The sequence below is a fragment of the Salvelinus alpinus genome, chromosome 2 (assembly GCF_045679555.1).
Source record: "Salvelinus alpinus chromosome 2, SLU_Salpinus.1, whole genome shotgun sequence".
NCBI classification, from domain to species: Eukaryota; Metazoa; Chordata; class Actinopteri; order Salmoniformes; family Salmonidae; genus Salvelinus; species Salvelinus alpinus.
In genome coordinates this window covers 97,251,483-97,278,410 of record NC_092087.1, presented here as the reverse complement: position 1 = coordinate 97,278,410, position 26,928 = coordinate 97,251,483, and the positions used below count along the sequence as shown (strand labels likewise).

At 36.6% G+C, this 26,928-nt stretch overlaps 1 protein-coding gene across 5 annotated transcripts in view; it reads right to left on the bottom strand.

Moving 5' to 3' along the window:
* Window positions 1–26,928, bottom strand: part of LOC139568353 (cdc42-interacting protein 4 homolog) — an 89,480-nt gene that overhangs the window by 37,098 nt on the left and 25,454 nt on the right. For all 5 annotated transcript variants that reach the window (XR_011673587.1, XR_011673586.1, XR_011673584.1 and 2 more), the window contains exons 2-3: window positions 1,689–1,804; window positions 69–122 (exon numbers count right to left, since the gene is read on the bottom strand). Coding sequence is in view for 1 of the 5 variants with exons in the window: in XM_071390122.1 (XP_071246223.1) it covers window positions 69–122; window positions 1,689–1,804 (170 nt within the window). In the remaining 4 variants the exon portion in view is untranslated. The remainder of the gene's footprint in view (window positions 1–68; window positions 123–1,688; window positions 1,805–26,928) is intronic.

The window sequence follows — 26,928 nt, the reverse complement described above, 5'->3', positions numbered from 1 at the left end:
GACAGACAGACAGACAGACAGACAGACAGACAGACAGACAGACAGACACAGACAGACAGACAGCTCACCCGCACTCCTGCTCCTCTTTGCTGCCTCGTTTAAGGTATTTCTTGGAGAGGTTTCTGAGAGGGAGAGAGAATGTCAGGGTTACATTCTAACAACTAATTAAAATACACAGACACACTGCACAGACAGACACACAGACACACACTGCACAGACAGACACACTGCACAGACAGACAGACAGACACACTGCACAGACAGACAACAGACACACTGCACAGACAGACAGACAGACACTGCACAGACAGACAGACAGACACACTGCACAGACAGACAGACAGACACACTGCACAGACAGACAGACAGACACACTGCACAGACAGACAGACAGACACACTGCACAGACAGACAGACAGACACACTGCACAGACAGACAGACAGACACACTGCACAGACAGACAGACAGACACACTGCACAGACAGACAGACACAATGCACAGACAGAAAGACACACTGCACAGACAGACACACTGCACAGACAGACAGACACACTGCACAGACAGACAGACACACTGACCAGACAGACACACTGACCAGACAGACAGACACACTGCACAGACAGACAGACACACTGCACAGACAGACAGACAGACACACTGCACAGACAGACAGACAGACACACTGCACAGACAGACAGACACACTGCACAGACAGACAGACACACTGCACAGACAGACACACTGCACAGACAGACAGACACACTGCACAGACAGACAGACACACTGCACAGACAGACACAATGCACAGACAGACACAATGCACAGACAGACAGACACACTGACCAGACAGACACACTGACCAGACAGACAGACACACTGACCAGACAGACAGACACACTGCACAGACAGACAGACAGACACACTGCACAGACAGACAGACAGACACACTGCACAGACAGACAGACAGACACACTGCACAGACAGACAGACAGACACACTGCACAGACAGACAGACAGACACACTGCACAGACAGACACACTGCACAGACAGACAGACACACTGCACAGACAGACAGACACACTGACCAGACAGACACACTGCACAGACAGACAGACACACTGACCAGACAGACACACTGCACAGACAGACAGACACACTGACCAGACAGACAGACACACTGACCAGACAGACAGACACACTGCACAGACAGACAGACAGACACACTGCACAGACAGACAGACAGACACACTGCACAGACAGACACACTGCACAGACAGACAGACACACTGCACAGACAGACAGACACACTGCACAGACAGACACACTGCACAGACAGACACAATGCACAGACAGACACAATGCACAGACAGACACAATGCACATACAGACAGACACACTGACCAGACAGACACACTGACCAGACAGACAGACACACTGACCAGACAGACAGACACACTGCACAGACAGACACACTGCACAGACAGACACACTGCACAGACAGACACACTGCACAGACAGACAGACACAATGCACATACAGACAGACACACACAATGCACATACAGACAGACACACAAACTGCACAGAGGGACAGACAGACAGACAGACACACTGCACAGACACAGACAGACAGGTAGACAGGCACACTGCACAGACAGATAGACAGACAGACAGACAGACAGACACCTGAGTTGCTTGGCGTAGTTCTGTTCTATCTCGGTCCGTTCTCTGACAAACTTGACGTATCGGTCCACCAGATCCAGTCCTGACTGGGTGTGTTTATCAATACCATCATACTGGTCCTACAGACAGGAGAGACAGAACAGGGTTAGATACCGGACTGATACAACACACTGTTCCTCTATACAGTACAGCTGTAATAGTACTACTAGTTACTGATATAACACTCCTCTATACAGTACAGCTGTAGTAGTACTACTAGTTACTGATATAACACTCCTCTATACAGTACAGCTGTAGTAGTACTACTAGTTACTGATATAACACACTGTTTCTCTATACAGTACAGCTGTAGTAGTACTACTAGTTACTGATATAACACTCCTCTATACAGTACAGCTGTAATAGTACTACTAGTTACTGATATAACACTCCTCTATACAGTACAGCTGTAATAGTACTACTAGTTACTGATAACACTCCTCTATACAGTACAGCTGTAATAGTACTACTAGTTACTGATATAACACTCCTCTATACAGTACAGCTGTAGTAGTACTACTAGTTACTGATATAACACTCCTCTATACAGTACAGCTGTAGTAGTACTACTAGTTACTGATATAACACACTGTTCCTCTATACAGTACAGCTGTAGTAGTACTACTAGTTACTGATATAACACTCCTCTATACAGTACAGCTGTAGTAGTACTACTAGTTACTGATATAACACACTGTTCCTCTATACAGTACAGCTGTAGTAGTACTACTAGTTACTGATATAACACACTGTTCCTCTATACAGTACAGCTGTAGTAGTACTACTAGTTACTGATATAACACACTGTTCCTCTATACAGTACAGCTGTAGTAGTACTACTAGTTACTGATATAACACACTGTTCCTCTATACAGTACAGCTGTAATAGTACTACTAGTTACTGATAACACTCCTCTATACAGTACAGCTGTAATAGTACTACTAGTTACTGATATAACACTCCTCTATACAGTACAGCTGTAGTAGTACTACTAGTTACTGATATAACACACTGTTCCTCTATACAGTACAGCTGTAGTAGTACTACTAGTTACTGATATAACACACTGTTCCTCTATACAGTACAGCTGTAGTAGTACTACTAGTTACTGATATAACACTCCTCTATACAGTACAGCTGTAGTAGTACTACTAGTCACTGATATAACACACTGTTCCTCTATACAGTACAGCTGTAGTAGTACTACTAGTTACTGATATAACACACTGTTCCTCTATACAGTACAGTGTAGTAGTACTACTAGTTACTGATATAACACACTGTTCCTCTATACAGTAGAGCTGTAGTAGTACTACTAGTTACTGATATAACACTCCTCTATACAGTACAGCTGTAATAGTACTACTAGTTACTGATATAACACTCCTCTATACAGTACAGCTGTAATAGTATTACTAGTTACTGATAACACTCCTCTATACAGTACAGCTGTAATAGTACTACTAGTTACTGATATAACACTCCTCTATACAGTACAGCTGTAGTAGTACTACAAGTTACTGATATAACACTCCTCTATACAGTACAGCTGTAGTAGTACTACTAGTTACTGATATAACACACTGTTCCTCTATACAGTACAGCTGTAGTAGTACTACTAGTTACTGATATAACACTCCTCTATACAGTACAGCTGTAGTAGTACTACTAGTTACTGATATAACACACTGTTCCTCTATACAGTACAGCTGTAGTAGTACTACTAGTTACTGATATAACACACTGTTCCTCTATACAGTACAGCTGTAGTAGTACTACTAGTTACTGATATAACACACTGTTCCTCTATACAGTACAGCTGTAATAGTACTACTAGTTACTGATAACACTCCTCTATACAGTACAGCTGTAATAGTACTACTAGTTACTGATATAACACTCCTCTATACAGTACAGCTGTAGTAGTACTACTAGTTACTGATAACACTCCTCTATACAGTACAGCTGTAATAGTACTACTAGTTACTGATATAACACTCCTCTATACAGTACAGCTGTAGTAGTACTACTAGTTACTGATATAACACACTGTTCCTCTATACAGTACAGCTGTAATAGTACTACTAGTTACTGATAACACTCCTCTATACAGTACAGCTGTAATAGTACTACTAGTTACTGATATAACACTCCTCTATACAGTACAGCTGTAGTAGTACTACTAGTTACTGATATAACACACTGTTCCTCTATACAGTACAGCTGTAGTAGTACTACTAGTTACTGATATAACACACTGTTCCTCTATACAGTACAGCTGTAGTAGTACTACTAGTTACTGATATAACACTCCTCTATACAGTACAGCTGTAGTAGTACTACTAGTCACTGATATAACACACTGTTCCTCTATACAGTACAGCTGTAGTAGTACTACTAGTTACTGATATAACACACTGTTCCTCTATACAGTACAGCTGTAGTAGTACTACTAGTTACTGATATAACACACTGTTCCTCTATACAGTACAGCTGTAGTAGTACTACTAGTTACTGATATAACACTCCTCTATACAGTACAGCTGTAAAAGTACTACTAGTTACTGATATAACACTCCTCTATACAGTACAGCTGTAATAGTACTACTAGTTACTGATAACACTCCTCTATACAGTACAGCTGTAATAGTACTACTAGTTACTGATATAACACTCCTCTATACAGTACAGCTGTAGTAGTACTACTAGTTACTGATATAACACTCCTCTATACAGTACAGCTGTAGTAGTACTACTAGTTACTGATATAACACACTGTTCCTCTATACAGTACAGCTGTAGTAGTACTACTAGTTACTGATATAACACTCCTCTATACAGTACAGCTGTAGTAGTACTACTAGTTACTGATATAACACTCCTCTATACAGTACAGCTGTAGTAGTACTACTAGTTACTGATATAACACACTGTTCCTCTATACAGTACAGCTGTAGTAGTACTACTAGTTACTGATATAACACACTGTTCCTCTATACAGTACAGCTGTAGTAGTACTACTAGTTACTGATATAACACTCCTCTATACAGTACAGCTGTAATAGTACTACTAGTTACTGATATAACACTCCTCTATACAGTACAGCTGTAGTAGTACTACTAGTTACTGATATAACACTCCTCTATACAGTACAGCTGTAGTAGTACTACTAGTTACTGATATAACACACTGTTCCTCTATACAGTACAGCTGTAGTAGTACTACTAGTTACTGATATACCACTCCTCTATACAGTACAGCTGTAGTAGTACTACTAGTTACTGATATACCACTCCTCTATACAGTACAGCTGTAGTAGTACTACTAGTTACTGATATAACACACTGTTCTTCTATACAGTACAGCTGTAGTAGTACTACTAGTTACTGATATAACACTCCTCTATACAGTACAGCTGTAGTAGTACTACTAGTTACTGATATAACACACTGTTCCTCTATACAGTACAGCTGTAGTAGTACTACTAGTTACTGATATAACACACTGTTCCTCTATACAGTACAGCTGTAGTAGTACTACTAGTTACTGATATAACACACTGTTCCTCTATACAGTACAGCTGTAGTAGTACTACTAGTTACTGATATAACACTCCTCTATACAGTACAGCTGTAATAGTACTACTAGTTACTGATATAACACACTGTTCCTCTATACAGTACAGCTGTAGTAGTACTACTAATTACTGATATAACACTCCTCTATACAGTACAGTTGTAGTAGTACTACTAGTTACTGATATAACACTCCTCTATACAGTACAGCTGTAATAGTACTACTAGTTACTGATATAACACACTGTTCCTCTATACAGTACAGCTGTAGTAGTACTACTAATTACTGATATAACACACTGTTCCTCTATACAGTACAGTTGTAATAGTACTACTAGTTACTGATACAACACACTGTTCCTCTATACAGTACAGCTGTAGTAGTACTACTAGTTACTGATATAACACACTGTTCCTCTATACAGTACAGCTGTAGTAGTACTACTAGTTACTGATATAACACTCCTCTATACAGTACAGCTGTAATAGTACTACTAGTTACTGATATAACACACTGTTCCTCTATACAGTACAGCTGTAGTAGTACTACTAATTACTGATATAACACTCCTCTATACAGTACAGTTGTAGTAGTACTACTAGTTACTGATATAACACTCCTCTATACAGTACAGCTGTAATAGTACTACTAGTTACTGATATAACACACTGTTCCTCTATACAGTACAGTTGTAATAGTACTACTAGTTACTGATACAACACACTGTTCCTCTATACAGTACAGCTGTAATAGTACTACTAGTTACTGCTATAACACTCCTCTATACAGTACAGCTGTAATAGTACTACTAGTTACTGATACAACACACTGTTCCTCTATACAGTACAGCTGTAATAGTACTACTAGCTACTGATATAACACACTGTTCCTCTATACAGTACAGCTGTAATAGTACTACTAGTTACTGATATAACACTCCTCTATACAGTACAGCTGTAATAGTACTACTAGTTACTGATATAACACTCCTCTATACAGTACAGCTGTAGTAGTACTACTAGTTACTGATATAACACACTGTTCCTCTATACAGTACAGCTGTAGTAGTACTACTAGTTACTGATATAACACACTGTTCCTCTATACAGTACAGCTGTAGTAGTACTACTAGTTACTGATATAACACTCCTCTATACAGTACAGCTGTAGTAGTACTACTAGTCACTGATATAACACACTGTTCCTCTATACAGTACAGCTGTAGTAGTACTACTAGTTACTGATATAACACACTGTTCCTCTATACAGTACAGCTGTAGTAGTACTACTAGTTACTGATATAACACACTGTTCCTCTATACAGTACAGCTGTAGTAGTACTACTAGTTACTGATATAACACTCCTCTATACAGTACAGCTGTAATAGTACTACTAGTTACTGATATAACACACTGTTCCTCTATACAGTACAGCTGTAGTAGTACTACTAATTACTGATATAACACTCCTCTATACAGTACAGTTGTAGTAGTACTACTAGTTACTGATATAACACTCCTCTATACAGTACAGCTGTAATAGTACTACTAGTTACTGATATAACACACTGTTCCTCTATACAGTACAGCTGTAGTAGTACTACTAATTACTGATATAACACACTGTTCCTCTATACAGTACAGTTGTAATAGTACTACTAGTTACTGATACAACACACTGTTCCTCTATACAGTACAGCTGTAATAGTACTACTAGTTACTGCTATAACACTCCTCTATACAGTACAGCTGTAATAGTACTACTAGTTACTGATACAACACACTGTTCCTCTATACAGTACAGCTGTAATAGTACTACTAGCTACTGATATAACACACTGTTCCTCTATACAGTACAGCTGTAATAGTACTACTAGTTACTGATATAACACTCCTCTATACAGTACAGCTGTAATAGTACTACTAGTTACTGATATAACACTCCTCTATACAGTACAGCTGTAGTAGTACTACTAGTTACTGATATAACACACTGTTCCTCTATACAGTACAGCTGTAGTAGTACTACTAGTTACTGATATAACACACTGTTCCTCTATACAGTACAGCTGTAGTAGTACTACTAGTTACTGATATAACACTCCTCTATACAGTACAGCTGTAGTAGTACTACTAGTCACTGATATAACACACTGTTCCTCTATACAGTACAGCTGTAGTAGTACTACTAGTTACTGATATAACACACTGTTCCTCTATACAGTACAGCTGTAGTAGTACTACTAGTTACTGATATAACACACTGTTCCTCTATACAGTACAGCTGTAGTAGTACTACTAGTTACTGATATAACACTCCTCTATACAGTACAGCTGTAATAGTACTACTAGTTACTGATATAACACTCCTCTATACAGTACAGCTGTAATAGTACTACTAGTTACTGATAACACTCCTCTATACAGTACAGCTGTAATAGTACTACTAGTTACTGATATAACACTCCTCTATACAGTACAGCTGTAGTAGTACTACTAGTTACTGATATAACACTCCTCTATACAGTACAGCTGTAGTAGTACTACTAGTTACTGATATAACACACTGTTCCTCTATACAGTACAGCTGTAGTAGTACTACTAGTTACTGATATAACACTCCTCTATACAGTACAGCTGTAGTAGTACTACTAGTTACTGATATACCACTCCTCTATACAGTACAGCTGTAGTAGTACTACTAGTTACTGATATAACACACTGTTCTTCTATACAGTACAGCTGTAGTAGTACTACTAGTTACTGATATAACACTCCTCTATACAGTACAGCTGTAGTAGTACTACTAGTTACTGATATAACACACTGTTCCTCTATACAGTACAGCTGTAGTAGTACTACTAGTTACTGATATAACACACTGTTCCTCTATACAGTACAGCTGTAGTAGTACTACTAGTTACTGATATAACACACTGTTCCTCTATACAGTACAGCTGTAGTAGTACTACTAGTTACTGATATAACACTCCTCTATACAGTACAGCTGTAATAGTACTACTAGTTACTGATATAACACACTGTTCCTCTATACAGTACAGCTGTAGTAGTACTACTAATTACTGATATAACACTCCTCTATACAGTACAGTTGTAGTAGTACTACTAGTTACTGATATAACACCCCTCTATACAGTACAGCTGTAATAGTACTACTAGTTACTGATATAACACACTGTTCCTCTATACAGTACAGCTGTAGTAGTACTACTAATTACTGATATAACACACTGTTCCTCTATACAGTACAGCTGTAGTAGTACTACTAGTTACTGATATAACACTCCTCTATACAGTACAGCTGTAGTAGTACTACTAGTCACTGATATAACACACTGTTCCTCTATACAGTACAGCTGTAGTAGTACTACTAGTTACTGATATAACACACTGTTCCTCTATACAGTACAGCTGTAGTAGTACTACTAGTTACTGATATAACACTCCTCTATACAGTACAGCTGTAATAGTACTACTAGTTACTGATATAACACTCCTCTATACAGTACAGCTGTAGTAGTACTACTAGTTACTGATATAACACTCCTCTATACAGTACAGCTGTAGTAGTACTACTAGTTACTGATATAACACACTGTTCCTCTATACAGTACAGCTGTAGTAGTACTACTAGTTACTGATATACCACTCCTCTATACAGTACAGCTGTAGTAGTACTACTAGTTACTGATATACCACTCCTCTATACAGTACAGCTGTAGTAGTACTACTAGTTACTGATATAACACACTGTTCTTCTATACAGTACAGCTGTAGTAGTACTACTAGTTACTGATATAACACTCCTCTATACAGTACAGCTGTAGTAGTACTACTAGTTACTGATATAACACACTGTTCCTCTATACAGTACAGCTGTAGTAGTACTACTAGTTACTGATATAACACACTGTTCCTCTATACAGTACAGCTGTAGTAGTACTACTAGTTACTGATATAACACACTGTTCCACTATACAGTACAGCTGTAGTAGTACTACTAGTTACTGATATAACACTCCTCTATACAGTACAGCTGTAATAGTACTACTAGTTACTGATATAACACACTGTTCCTCTATACAGTACAGCTGTAGTAGTACTACTAATTACTGATATAACACACTGTTCCTCTATACAGTACAGTTGTAATAGTACTACTAGTTACTGATACAACACACTGTTCCTCTATACAGTACAGCTGTAGTAGTACTACTAGTTACTGATATAACACACTGTTCCTCTATACAGTACAGCTGTAGTAGTACTACTAGTTACTGATATAACACTCCTCTATACAGTACAGCTGTAATAGTACTACTAGTTACTGATATAACACACTGTTCCTCTATACAGTACAGCTGTAGTAGTACTACTAATTACTGATATAACACTCCTCTATACAGTACAGTTGTAGTAGTACTACTAGTTACTGATATAACACTCCTCTATACAGTACAGCTGTAATAGTACTACTAGTTACTGATATAACACACTGTTCCTCTATACAGTACAGCTGTAGTAGTACTACTAATTACTGATATAACACACTGTTCCTCTATACAGTACAGTTGTAATAGTACTACTAGTTACTGATACAACACACTGTTCCTCTATACAGTACAGCTGTAATAGTACTACTAGTTACTGCTATAACACTCCTCTATACAGTACAGCTGTAATAGTACTACTAGTTACTGATACAACACACTGTTCCTCTATACAGTACAGCTGTAATAGTACTACTAGCTACTGATATAACACACTGTTCCTCTATACAGTACAGCTGTAATAGTACTACTAGTTACTGATATAACACTCCTCTATACAGTACAGCTGTAATAGTACTACTAGTTACTGATATAACACTCCTCTATACAGTACAGCTGTAGTAGTACTACTAGTTACTGATATAACACACTGTTCCTCTATACAGTACAGCTGTAGTAGTACTACTAGTTACTGATATAACACACTGTTCCTCTATACAGTACAGCTGTAGTAGTACTACTAGTTACTGATATAACACTCCTCTATACAGTACAGCTGTAGTAGTACTACTAGTCACTGATATAACACACTGTTCCTCTATACAGTACAGCTGTAGTAGTACTACTAGTTACTGATATAACACACTGTTCCTCTATACAGTACAGCTGTAGTAGTACTACTAGTTACTGATATAACACACTGTTCCTCTATACAGTACAGCTGTAGTAGTACTACTAGTTACTGATATAACACTCCTCTATACAGTACAGCTGTAATAGTACTACTAGTTACTGATATAACACACTGTTCCTCTATACAGTACAGCTGTAGTAGTACTACTAATTACTGATATAACACTCCTCTATACAGTACAGTTGTAGTAGTACTACTAGTTACTGATATAACACTCCTCTATACAGTACAGCTGTAATAGTACTACTAGTTACTGATATAACACACTGTTCCTCTATACAGTACAGCTGTAGTAGTACTACTAATTACTGATATAACACACTGTTCCTCTATACAGTACAGTTGTAATAGTACTACTAGTTACTGATACAACACACTGTTCCTCTATACAGTACAGCTGTAATAGTACTACTAGTTACTGCTATAACACTCCTCTATACAGTACAGCTGTAATAGTACTACTAGTTACTGATACAACACACTGTTCCTCTATACAGTACAGCTGTAATAGTACTACTAGCTACTGATATAACACACTGTTCCTCTATACAGTACAGCTGTAATAGTACTACTAGTTACTGATATAACACTCCTCTATACAGTACAGCTGTAATAGTACTACTAGTTACTGATATAACACTCCTCTATACAGTACAGCTGTAGTAGTACTACTAGTTACTGATATAACACACTGTTCCTCTATACAGTACAGCTGTAGTAGTACTACTAGTTACTGATATAACACACTGTTCCTCTATACAGTACAGCTGTAGTAGTACTACTAGTTACTGATATAACACTCCTCTATACAGTACAGCTGTAGTAGTACTACTAGTCACTGATATAACACACTGTTCCTCTATACAGTACAGCTGTAGTAGTACTACTAGTTACTGATATAACACACTGTTCCTCTATACAGTACAGCTGTAGTAGTACTACTAGTTACTGATATAACACACTGTTCCTCTATACAGTACAGCTGTAGTAGTACTACTAGTTACTGATATAACACTCCTCTATACAGTACAGCTGTAATAGTACTACTAGTTACTGATATAACACTCCTCTATACAGTACAGCTGTAATAGTACTACTAGTTACTGATAACACTCCTCTATACAGTACAGCTGTAATAGTACTACTAGTTACTGATATAACACTCCTCTATACAGTACAGCTGTAGTAGTACTACTAGTTACTGATATAACACTCCTCTATACAGTACAGCTGTAGTAGTACTACTAGTTACTGATATAACACACTGTTCCTCTATACAGTACAGCTGTAGTAGTACTACTAGTTACTGATATAACACTCCTCTATACAGTACAGCTGTAGTAGTACTACTAGTTACTGATATACCACTCCTCTATACAGTACAGCTGTAGTAGTACTACTAGTTACTGATATAACACACTGTTCTTCTATACAGTACAGCTGTAGTAGTACTACTAGTTACTGATATAACACTCCTCTATACAGTACAGCTGTAGTAGTACTACTAGTTACTGATATAACACACTGTTCCTCTATACAGTACAGCTGTAGTAGTACTACTAGTTACTGATATAACACACTGTTCCTCTATACAGTACAGCTGTAGTAGTACTACTAGTTACTGATATAACACACTGTTCCTCTATACAGTACAGCTGTAGTAGTACTACTAGTTACTGATATAACACTCCTCTATACAGTACAGCTGTAATAGTACTACTAGTTACTGATATAACACACTGTTCCTCTATACAGTACAGCTGTAGTAGTACTACTAATTACTGATATAACACTCCTCTATACAGTACAGTTGTAGTAGTACTACTAGTTACTGATATAACACTCCTCTATACAGTACAGCTGTAATAGTACTACTAGTTACTGATATAACACACTGTTCCTCTATACAGTACAGCTGTAGTAGTACTACTAATTACTGATATAACACACTGTTCCTCTATACAGTACAGCTGTAATAGTACTACTAGCTACTGATATAACACACTGTTCCTCTATACAGTACAGCTGTAATAGTACTACTAGTTACTGATATAACACTCCTCTATACAGTACAGCTGTAATAGTACTACTAGTTACTGATATAACACTCCTCTATACAGTACAGCTGTAGTAGTACTACTAGTTACTGATATAACACACTGTTCCTCTATACAGTACAGCTGTAGTAGTACTACTAGTTACTGATATAACACTCCTCTATACAGTACAGCTGTAGTAGTACTACTAGTCACTGATATAACACACTGTTCCTCTATACAGTACAGCTGTAGTAGTACTACTAGTTACTGATATAACACACTGTTCCTCTATACAGTACAGCTGTAGTAGTACTACTAGTTACTGATATAACACACTGTTCCTCTATACAGTACAGCTGTAGTAGTACTACTAGTTACTGATATAACACTCCTCTATACAGTACAGCTGTAATAGTACTACTAGTTACTGATATAACACTCCTCTATACAGTACAGCTGTAATAGTACTACTAGTTACTGATAACACTCCTCTATACAGTACAGCTGTAATAGTACTACTAGTTACTGATATAACACACTGTTCCTCTATACAGTACAGCTGTAGTAGTACTACTAGTTACTGATATACCACTCCTCTATACAGTACAGCTGTAGTAGTACTACTAGTTACTGATATAACACACTGTTCTTCTATACAGTACAGCTGTAGTAGTACTACAAGTTACTGATATAACACTCCTCTATACAGTACAGCTGTAGTAGTACTACAAGTTACTGATATAACACACTGTTCCTCTATACAGTACAGCTGTAGTAGTACTACTAGTTACTGATATAACACACTGTTCCTCTATACAGTACAGCTGTAGTAGTACTACTAGTTACTGATATAACACACTGTTCCTCTATACAGTACAGCTGTAGTAGTACTACTAGTTACTGATATAACACTCCTCTATACAGTACAGCTGTAATAGTACTACTAGTTACTGATATAACACACTGTTCCTCTATACAGTACAGCTGTAGTAGTACTATTAATTACTGATATAACACTCCTCTATACAGTACAGCTGTAGTAGTACTACAAGTTACTGATATAACACACTGTTCCTCTATACAGTACAGCTGTAGTAGTACTACTAGTTACTGATATAACACACTGTTCCTCTATACAGTACAGCTGTAGTAGTACTACTAGTTACTGATATAACACACTGTTCCTCTATACAGTACAGCTGTAGTAGTACTACTAGTTACTGATATAACACTCCTCTATACAGTACAGTTGTAGTAGTACTACTAGTTACTGATATAACACACTGTTCCTCTATACAGTACAGCTGTAATAGTACTACTAGTTACTGATATAACACACTGGTCCTCTATACAGTACAGCTGTAATAGTACTACTAGTTACTGATATAACACTCCTCTATACAGTACAGCTGTAGTAGTACTACTAATTACTGATATAACACACTGTTCCTCTATACAGTACAGTTGTAATAGTACTACTAGTTACTGATACAACACACTGTTCCTCTATACAGTACAGCTGTAATAGTACTACTAGTTACTGCTATAACACTCCTCTATACAGTACAGCTGTAATAGTACTACTAGTTACTGATACAACACACTGTTCCTCTATACAGTACAGCTGTAATAGTACTACTAGCTACTGATATAACACACTGTTCCTCTATACAGTACAGCTGTAATAGTACTACTAGTTACTGATATAACACTCCTCTATACAGTACAGCTGTAATAGTACTCCTAGTTACTGATACAACACACTGTCTCTCTATACAGTACAGCTGTAATAGTACTACTAGTTACTGATAACACACTGTTCCTCTATACAGTACAGCTGTAATAGTACTACTAGTTACTGATATAACACACTGTTCCTCTATACAGTACAGCTGTAGTAGTACTACTAGTTACTGATATAACACTCCTCTATACAGTACAGCTGTAATAGTACTACTAGTTACTGATATAACACACTGTTCCTCTATACAGTACAGCTGTAGTAGTACTACTAGTTACTGATATAACACTCCTCTATACAGTACAGTTGTAGTAGTACTACTAGTTACTGATATAACACTCCTCTATACAGTACAGCTGTAATAGTACTACTAGTTACTGATATAACACACTGTTCCTCTATACAGTACAGCTGTAGTAGTACTACTAATTACTGATATAACACACTGTTCCTCTATACAGTACAGCTGTAATAGTACTACTAGCTACTGATATAACACACTGTTCCTCTATACAGTACAGCTGTAATAGTACTACTAGTTACTGATATAACACTCCTCTATACAGTACAGCTGTAATAGTACTACTAGTTACTGATATAACACTCCTCTATACAGTACAGCTGTAGTAGTACTACTAGTTACTGATATAACACACTGTTCCTCTATACAGTACAGCTGTAGTAGTACTACTAGTTACTGATATAACACTCCTCTATACAGTACAGCTGTAGTAGTACTACTAGTCACTGATATAACACACTGTTCCTCTATACAGTACAGCTGTAGTAGTACTACTAGTTACTGATATAACACACTGTTCCTCTATACAGTACAGCTGTAGTAGTACTACTAGTTACTGATATAACACACTGTTCCTCTATACAGTACAGCTGTAGTAGTACTACTAGTTACTGATATAACACTCCTCTATACAGTACAGCTGTAATAGTACTACTAGTTACTGATATAACACTCCTCTATACAGTACAGCTGTAATAGTACTACTAGTTACTGATAACACTCCTCTATACAGTACAGCTGTAATAGTACTACTAGTTACTGATATAACACTCCTCTATACAGTACAGCTGTAGTAGTACTACTAGTTACTGATATAACACTCCTCTATACAGTACAGCTGTAGTAGTACTACTAGTTACTGATATAACACACTGTTCCTCTATACAGTACAGCTGTAGTAGTACTACTAGTTACTGATATACCACTCCTCTATACAGTACAGCTGTAGTAGTACTACTAGTTACTGATATAACACACTGTTCTTCTATACAGTACAGCTGTAGTAGTACTACAAGTTACTGATATAACACTCCTCTATACAGTACAGCTGTAGTAGTACTACAAGTTACTGATATAACACACTGTTCCTCTATACAGTACAGCTGTAGTAGTACTACTAGTTACTGATATAACACACTGTTCCTCTATACAGTACAGCTGTAGTAGTACTACTAGTTACTGATATAACACACTGTTCCTCTATACAGTACAGCTGTAGTAGTACTACTAGTTACTGATATAACACTCCTCTATACAGTACAGCTGTAATAGTACTACTAGTTACTGATATAACACACTGTTCCTCTATACAGTACAGCTGTAGTAGTACTATTAATTACTGATATAACACTCCTCTATACAGTACAGTTGTAGTAGTACTACTAGTTACTGATATAACACACTGTTCCTCTATACAGTACAGCTGTAATAGTACTACTAGTTACTGATATAACACACTGGTCCTCTATACAGTACAGCTGTAATAGTACTACTAGTTACTGATATAACACTCCTCTATACAGTACAGCTGTAGTAGTACTACTAATTACTGATATAACACACTGTTCCTCTATACAGTACAGTTGTAATAGTACTACTAGTTACTGATACAACACACTGTTCCTCTATACAGTACAGCTGTAATAGTACTACTAGTTACTGCTATAACACTCCTCTATACAGTACAGCTGTAATAGTACTACTAGTTACTGATACAACACACTGTTCCTCTATACAGTACAGCTGTAATAGTACTACTAGCTACTGATATAACACACTGTTCCTCTATACAGTACAGCTGTAATAGTACTACTAGTTACTGATATAACACTCCTCTATACAGTACAGCTGTAATAGTACTCCTAGTTACTGATACAACACACTGTCCCTCTATACAGTACAGCTGTAATAGTACTACTAGTTACTGATATAACACTCCTCTATACAGTACAGCTGTAGTAGTACTACTAGTTACTGATAACACACTGTTCCTCTATACAGTACAGCTGTAATAGTACTACTAGTTACTGATATAACACACTGTTCCTCTATACAGTACAGCTGTAGTAGTACTACTAGTTACTGATATAACACTCCTCTATACAGTACAGCTGTAATAGTACTACTAGTTACTGATATAACACACTGTTCCTCTATACAGTACAGCTGTAGTAGTACTACTAATTACTGATATAACACTCCTCTATACAGTACAGTTGTAGTAGTACTACTAGTTACTGATATAACACTCCTCTATACAGTACAGCTGTAATAGTACTACTAGTTACTGATATAACACACTGTTCCTCTATACAGTACAGCTGTAGTAGTACTACTAATTACTGATATAACACACTGTTCCTCTATACAGTACAGCTGTAATAGTACTACTAGCTACTGATATAACACACTGTTCCTCTATACAGTACAGCTGTAATAGTACTACTAGTTACTGATATAACACTCCTCTATACAGTACAGCTGTAATAGTACTACTAGTTACTGATATAACACTCCTCTATACAGTACAGCTGTAGTAGTACTACTAGTTACTGATATAACACACTGTTCCTCTATACAGTACAGCTGTAGTAGTACTACTAGTTACTGATATAACACTCCTCTATACAGTACAGCTGTAGTAGTACTACTAGTCACTGATATAACACACTGTTCCTCTATACAGTACAGCTGTAGTAGTACTACTAGTTACTGATATAACACACTGTTCCTCTATACAGTACAGCTGTAGTAGTACTACTAGTTACTGATATAACACACTGTTCCTCTATACAGTACAGCTGTAGTAGTACTACTAGTTACTGATATAACACTCCTCTATACAGTACAGCTGTAATAGTACTACTAGTTACTGATATAACACTCCTCTATACAGTACAGCTGTAATAGTACTACTAGTTACTGATAACACTCCTCTATACAGTACAGCTGTAATAGTACTACTAGTTACTGATATAACACTCCTCTATACAGTACAGCTGTAGTAGTACTACTAGTTACTGATATAACACTCCTCTATACAGTACAGCTGTAGTAGTACTACTAGTTACTGATATAACACACTGTTCCTCTATACAGTACAGCTGTAGTAGTACTACTAGTTACTGATATACCACTCCTCTATACAGTACAGCTGTAGTAGTACTACTAGTTACTGATATAACACACTGTTCTTCTATACAGTACAGCTGTAGTAGTACTACAAGTTACTGATATAACACTCCTCTATACAGTACAGCTGTAGTAGTACTACAAGTTACTGATATAACACACTGTTCCTCTATACAGTACAGCTGTAGTAGTACTACTAGTTACTGATATAACACACTGTTCCTCTATACAGTACAGCTGTAGTAGTACTACTAGTTACTGATATAACACACTGTTCCTCTATACAGTACAGCTGTAGTAGTACTACTAGTTACTGATATAACACTCCTCTATACAGTACAGCTGTAATAGTACTACTAGTTACTGATATAACACACTGTTCCTCTATACAGTACAGCTGTAGTAGTACTATTAATTACTGATATAACACTCCTCTATACAGTACAGTTGTAGTAGTACTACTAGTTACTGATATAACACACTGTTCCTCTATACAGTACAGCTGTAATAGTACTACTAGTTACTGATATAACACACTGGTCCTCTATACAGTACAGCTGTAATAGTACTACTAGTTACTGATATAACACTCCTCTATACAGTACAGCTGTAGTAGTACTACTAATTACTGATATAACACACTGTTCCTCTATACAGTACAGTTGTAATAGTACTACTAGTTACTGATACAACACACTGTTCCTCTATACAGTACAGCTGTAATAGTACTACTAGTTACTGCTATAACACTCCTCTATACAGTACAGCTGTAATAGTACTACTAGTTACTGATACAACACACTGTTCCTCTATACAGTACAGCTGTAATAGTACTACTAGCTACTGATATAACACACTGTTCCTCTATACAGTACAGCTGTAATAGTACTACTAGTTACTGATATAACACTCCTCTATACAGTACAGCTGTAATAGTACTCCTAGTTACTGATACAACACACTGTCCCTCTATACAGTACAGCTGTAATAGTACTACTAGTTACTGATATAACACTCCTCTATACAGTACAGCTGTAGTAGTACTACTAGTTACTGATAACACACTGTTCCTCTATACAGTACAGCTGTAATAGTACTACTAGTTACTGATATAACACACTGTTCCTCTATACAGTACAGCTGTAGTAGTTCTACTAATTACTGATATAACACTCCTCTATACAGTACAGCTGTAGTAGTACTACTAGTTACTGATATAACACTCCTCTATACAGTACAGCTGTAGTAGTACTACTAGTTACTGATTGAACACTCCTCTATACAGTACAGCTGTAGTAGTACTACTAGTTACTGATATAACACTCCTCTATACAGTACAGCTGTAGTAGTACTACTAGTTACTGATATAACACACTGTTCCTCTATACAGTACAGCTGTAATAGTACTACTAGTTACTGATATAACACTCCTCTATACAGTACAGCTGTAATAGTACTACTAGTTACTGATATAACACTCCTCTATACAGTACAGCTGTAGTAGTACTACTAGTTACTGATATAACACACTGTTCCTCTATACAGTACAGCTGTAGTAGTACTACTAGTTACTGATATAACACTCCTCTATACAGTACAGCTGTAGTAGTACTACTAGTCACTGATATAACACACTGTTCCTCTATACAGTACAGCTGTAGTAGTACTACTAGTTACTGATATAACACACTGTTCCTCTATACAGTACAGCTGTAGTAGTACTACTAGTTACTGATATAACACACTGTTCCTCTATACAGTACAGCTGTAGTAGTACTACTAGTTACTGATATAACACTCCTCTATACAGTACAGCTGTAATAGTACTACTAGTTACTGATATAACACTCCTCTATACAGTACAGCTGTAATAGTACTACTAGTTACTGATAACACTCCTCTATACAGTACAGCTGTAATAGTACTACTAGTTACTGATATAACACTCCTCTATACAGTACAGCTGTAGTAGTACTACTAGTTACTGATATAACACTCCTCTATACAGTACAGCTGTAGTAGTACTACTAGTTACTGATATAACACACTGTTCCTCTATACAGTACAGCTGTAGTAGTACTACTAGTTACTGATATACCACTCCTCTATACAGTACAGCTGTAGTAGTACTACTAGTTACTGATATAACACACTGTTCTTCTATACAGTACAGCTGTAGTAGTACTACAAGTTACTGATATAACACTCCTCTATACAGTACAGCTGTAGTAGTACTACAAGTTACTGATATAACACACTGTTCCTCTATACAGTACAGCTGTAGTAGTACTACTAGTTACTGATATAACACACTGTTCCTCTATACAGTACAGCTGTAGTAGTACTACTAGTTACTGATATAACACACTGTTCCTCTATACAGTACAGCTGTAGTAGTACTACTAGTTACTGATATAACACTCCTCTATACAGTACAGCTGTAATAGTACTACTAGTTACTGATATAACACACTGTTCCTCTATACAGTACAGCTGTAGTAGTACTATTAATTACTGATATAACACTCCTCTATACAGTACAGTTGTAGTAGTACTACTAGTTACTGATATAACACACTGTTCCTCTATACAGTACAGCTGTAATAGTACTACTAGTTACTGATATAACACACTGGTCCTCTATACAGTACAGCTGTAATAGTACTACTAGTTACTGATATAACACTCCTCTATACAGTACAGCTGTAGTAGTACTACTAATTACTGATATAACACACTGTTCCTCTATACAGTACAGTTGTAATAGTACTACTAGTTACTGATACAACACACTGTTCCTCTATACAGTACAGCTGTAATAGTACTACTAGTTACTGCTATAACACTCCTCTATACAGTACAGCTGTAATAGTACTACTAGTTACTGATACAACACACTGTTCCTCTATACAGTACAGCTGTAATAGTACTACTAGCTACTGATATAACACACTGTTCCTCTATACAGTACAGCTGTAATAGTACTACTAGTTACTGATATAACACTCCTCTATACAGTACAGCTGTAATAGTACTCCTAGTTACTGATACAACACACTGTCCCTCTATACAGTACAGCTGTAATAGTACTACTAGTTACTGATATAACACTCCTCTATACAGTACAGCTGTAGTAGTACTACTAGTTACTGATAACACACTGTTCCTCTATACAGTACAGCTGTAATAGTACTACTAGTTACTGATATAACACACTGTTCCTCTATACAGTACAGCTGTAGTAGTTCTACTAATTACTGATATAACACTCCTCTATACAGTACAGCTGTAGTAGTACTACTAGTTACTGATATAACACTCCTCTATACAGTACAGCTGTAGTAGTACTACTAGTTACTGATTGAACACTCCTCTATACAGTACAGCTGTAGTAGTACTACTAGTTACTGATATAACACTCCTCTATACAGTACAGCTGTAGTAGTACTACTAGTTACTGATATAACACACTGTTCCTCTATACAGTACAGCTGTAATAGTACTACTAGTTACTGATATAACACACTGGTCCTCTATGCAGTACAGCTGTAGTAGTACTACTAGTTACTGATATAACACTCCTCTATACAGTACAGCTGTAATAGTACTACTAGTTACTGATATAACACTCCTCTATACAGTACAGCTGTAATAGTACTACTAGTTACTGATATAACACTCCTCTATACAGTACAGCTGTAATAGTACTACTAGTTACTGATATAACACTCCTCTATACAGTACAGCTGTAATAGTACTACTAGTTACTGATATAACACTCCTCTATACAGTACAGCTGTAATAGTACTACTAGTTACTGATATAACACTCCTCTATACAGTACAGCTGTAGTAGTACTACTAGTTACTGATATAACACACTGTTCCTCTATACAGTACAGCTGTAATAGTACTACTAGTTACTGATACAACACACTGTTCCTCTATACAGTACAGCTGTAATAGTACTACTAGTTACTGCTATAACACTCCTCTATACAGTACAGCTGTAATAGTACTACTAGTTACTGATACAACACACTGTTCCTCTATACAGTACTGCTGTAATAGTACTACTAGTTACTGATATAACACTCCTCTATACAGTACAGCTGTAGTAGTACTACTAGTTACTGATAACACACTGTTCCTCTATACAGTACAGCTGTAATAGTACTACTAGTTACTGATAACACACTCCTCTATACAGTACAGTTGTAGTAGTACTACTAGTTACTGATATAACACTCCTCTATACAGTACAGCTGTAGTAGTACTACTAGTTACTGATATAAACACTCCTCTATACAGTACAGCTGTAGTAGTACTACTAGTTACTGATATAACACTCCTCTATACAGTACAGCTGTAATAGTACTACTAGTTACTGATATAACACACTGTTCCTCTATACAGTACAGCTGTAGTAGTACTACTAGTTACTGATATAACACACTGTTCCTCTATACAGTACAGCTGTAATAGTACTACTAGTTACTGATATAACACACTGTTCCTCTATACAGTACAGCTGTAATAGTACTACTAGTTACTGATATAACACACTGTTCCTCTATACAGTACAGCTGTAGTAGTACTACTAGTTACTGATATAACACTCCTCTATACAGTACAGCTGTAATAGTACTACTAGTTACTGATATAACACTCCTCTATACAGTACAGCTGTAATAGTACTACTAGTTACTGATATAACACTCCTCTATACAGTACAGCTGAAATAGTACTACTAGTTACTGATATAACACTCCTCTATACAGTACAGCTGTAATAGTACTACTAGTTACTGATATAACACTCCTCTATACAGTACAGCTGTAATAGTACTACTAGTTACAGATATAACACTCCTCTATACAGTACAGCTGTAGTAGTACTACTAGTTACTGATATAACACACTGTTCCTCTACAGTACAGCTGTAATAGTACTACTAGTTACTGATACAACACACTGTTCCTCTATACAGTACAGCTGTAATAGTACTACTAGTTACTGCTATAACACTCCTCTATACAGTACAGCTGTAATAGTACTACTAGTTACTGATACAACACACTGTTCCTCTATACAGTACAGCTGTAATAGTACTACTAGTTACTGATAACACACTGTTCCTCTATACAGTACAGCTGTAGTAGTACTACTAGTTACTGATAACACACTGTTCCTCTATACAGTACAGCTGTAATAGTACTACTAGTTACTGATAACACACTCCTCTATACAGTACAGTTGTAGTAGTACTACTAGTTACTGATATAACACTCCTCTATACAGTACAGCTGTAATAGTACTACTAGTTACTGATATAACACTCCTCTATACAGTACAGCTGTAGTAGTACTATAAGTTACTGATATAACACTCCTCTATACAGTACAGCTGTAGTAGTACTACTAGTTACTGATATAACACACTCCTCTATACAGTACAGCTGTAGTAGTACTACTAGTTACTGATATAACACTCCTCTATACAGTACAGCTGTAATAGTACTACTAGTTACTGATATAACACACTGTTCCTCTATACAGTACAGCTGTAGTAGTACTACTAGTTACTGATATAACACACTGTTCCTCTATACAGTACAGCTGTAATAGTACTACTAGTTACTGATATAACACTCCTCTATACAGTACAGCTGTAATAGTACTACTAGTTACTGGTATAACACACTGTTCCTCTATACAGTACAGCTGTAATAGTACTACTAGTTACTGATATAACACTCCTCTATACAGTACAGCTGTAGTAGTATTACTAGTTACTGATATAACACACTGTTCCTCTATACAGTACAGCTGTAGTAGTACTACTAGTTACTGATATAACACACTGTTCCTCTATACAGTACAGCTGTAATAGTACTACTAGTTACTGATAACACTCCTCTATACAGTACAGCTGTAATAGTACTACTAGTTACTGATATAACACTCCTCTATACAGTACAGCTGTAGTAGTACTACTAGTTACTGATATAACACACTGTTCCTCTATATAGTACAGCTGTAGTAGTACTACTAGTTACTGATATAACACACTGTTCCTCTATACAGTACAGCTGTAGTAGTACTACTAGTTACTGATATAACACTCCTCTATACAGTACAGCTGTAGTAGTACTACTAGTCACTGATATAACACACTGTTCCTCTATACAGTACAGCTGTAGTAGTACTACTAGTTACTGATATAACACACTGTTCCTCTATACAGTACAGCTGTAGTAGTACTACTAGTTACTGATATAACACACTGTTCCTCTATACAGTACAGCTGTAATAGTACTACTAGTTACTGATATAACACTCCTCTATACAGTACAGCTGTAGTAGTACTACTAGTTACTGATATAACACTCCTCTATACAGTACAGCTGTAGTAGTACTACTAGTTACTGATATAACACACTGTTCCTCTATACAGTACAGCTGTAGTAGTACTACTAGTTACTGATATACCACTCCTCTATACAGTACAGCTGTAGTAGTACTACTAGTTACTGATATACCACTCCTCTATACAGTACAGCTGTAGTAGTACTACTAGTTACTGATATAACACACTGTTCTTCTATACAGTACAGCTGTAGTAGTACTACTAGTTACTGATATAACACTCCTCTATACAGTACAGCTGTAGTAGTACTACTAGTTACTGATATAACACACTGTTCCTCTATACAGTACAGCTGTAGTAGTACTACTAGTTACTGATATAACACACTGTTCCTCTATACAGTACAGCTGTAGTAGTACTACTAGTTACTGATATAACACACTGTTCCTCTATACAGTACAGCTGTAGTAGTACTACTAGTTACTGATATAACACTCCTCTATACAGTACAGCTGTAATAGTACTACTAGTTACTGATATAACACACTGTTCCTCTATACAGTACAGCTGTAGTAGTACTACTAATTACTGATATAACACTCCTCTATACAGTACAGTTGTAGTAGTACTACTAGTTACTGATATAACACTCCTCTATACAGTACAGCTGTAATAGTACTACTAGTTACTGATATAACACACTGTTCCTCTATACAGTACAGCTGTAGTAGTACTACTAATTACTGATATAACACACTGTTCCTCTATACAGTACAGTTGTAATAGTACTACTAGTTACTGATACAACACACTGTTCCTCTATACAGTACAGCTGTAGTAGTACTACTAGTTACTGATATAACACTCCTCTATACAGTACAGCTGTAATAGTACTACTAGTTACTGATATAACACACTGTTCCTCTATACAGTACAGCTGTAGTAGTACTACTAATTACTGATATAACACTCCTCTATACAGTACAGTTGTAGTAGTACTACTAGTTACTGATATAACACTCCTCTATACAGTACAGCTGTAATAGTACTACTAGTTACTGATATAACACACTGTTCCTCTATACAGTACAGCTGTAGTAGTACTACTAGTTACTGATATAACACACTGTTCCTCTATACAGTACAGCTGTAATAGTACTACTAGTTACTGATACAACACACTGTTCCTCTATACAGTACAGCTGTAATAGTACTACTAGTTACTGCTATAACACTCCTCTATACAGTACAGCTGTAATAGTACTACTAGTTACTGATACAACACACTGTTCCTCTATACAGTACAGCTGTAATAGTACTACTAGCTACTGATATAACACACTGTTCCTCTATACAGTACAGCTGTAATAGTACTACTAGTTACTGATATAACACTCCTCTATACAGTACAGCTGTAATAGTACTACTAGTTACTGATATAACACTCCTCTATACAGTACAGCTGTAGTAGTACTACTAGTTACTGATATAACACACTGTTCCTCTATACAGTACAGCTGTAGTAGTACTACTAGTTACTGATATAACACACTGTTCCTCTATACAGTACAGCTGTAGTAGTACTACTAGTTACTGATATAACACTCCTCTATACAGTACAGCTGTAGTAGTACTACTAGTCACTGATATAACACACTGTTCCTCTATACAGTACAGCTGTAGTAGTACTACTAGTTACTGATATAACACACTGTTCCTCTATACAGTACAGCTGTAGTAGTACTACTAGTTACTGATATAACACACTGTTCCTCTATACAGTACAGCTGTAGTAGTACTACTAGTTACTGATATAACACTCCTCTATACAGTACAGCTGTAATAGTACTACTAGTTACTGATATAACACTCCTCTATACAGTACAGCTGTAATAGTACTACTAGTTACTGATAACACTCCTCTATACAGTACAGCTGTAATAGTACTACTAGTTACTGATATAACTCCTCTATACAGTACAGCTGTAATAGTACTACTAGTTACTGATATAACACTCCTCTATACAGTACAGCTGTAGTAGTACTACTAGTTACTGATATAACACACTGTTCCTCTATACAGTACAGCTGTAGTAGTACTACTAGTTACTGATATAACACACTGTTCCTCTATACAGTACAGCTGTAGTAGTACTACTAGTTACTGATATAACACTCCTCTATACAGTACAGCTGTAGTAGTACTACTAGTTACTGATATACCACTCCTCTATACAGTACAGCTGTAGTAGTACTACTAGTTACTGATATAACACACTGTTCTTCTATACAGTACAGCTGTAGTAGTACTACTAGTTACTGATATAACACTCCTCTATACAGTACAGCTGTAGTAGTACTACTAGTTACTGATATAACACACTGTTCCTCTATACAGTACAGCTGTAGTAGTACTACTAGTTACTGATATAACACACTGTTCCTCTATACAGTACAGCTGTAGTAGTACTACTAGTTACTGATATAACACACTGTTCCTCTATACAGTACAGCTGTAGTAGTACTACTAGTTACTGATATAACACTCCTCTATACAGTACAGCTGTAATAGTACTACTAGTTACTGATATAACACACTGTTCCTCTATACAGTACAGCTGTAGTAGTACTACTAATTACTGATATAACACTCCTCTATACAGTACAGTTGTAGTAGTACTACTAGTTACTGATATAACACTCCTCTATACAGTACAGCTGTAATAGTACTACTAGTTACTGATATAACACACTGTTCCTCTATACAGTACAGCTGTAGTAGTACTACTAATTACTGATATAACACACTGTTCCTCTATACAGTACAGCTGTAATAGTACT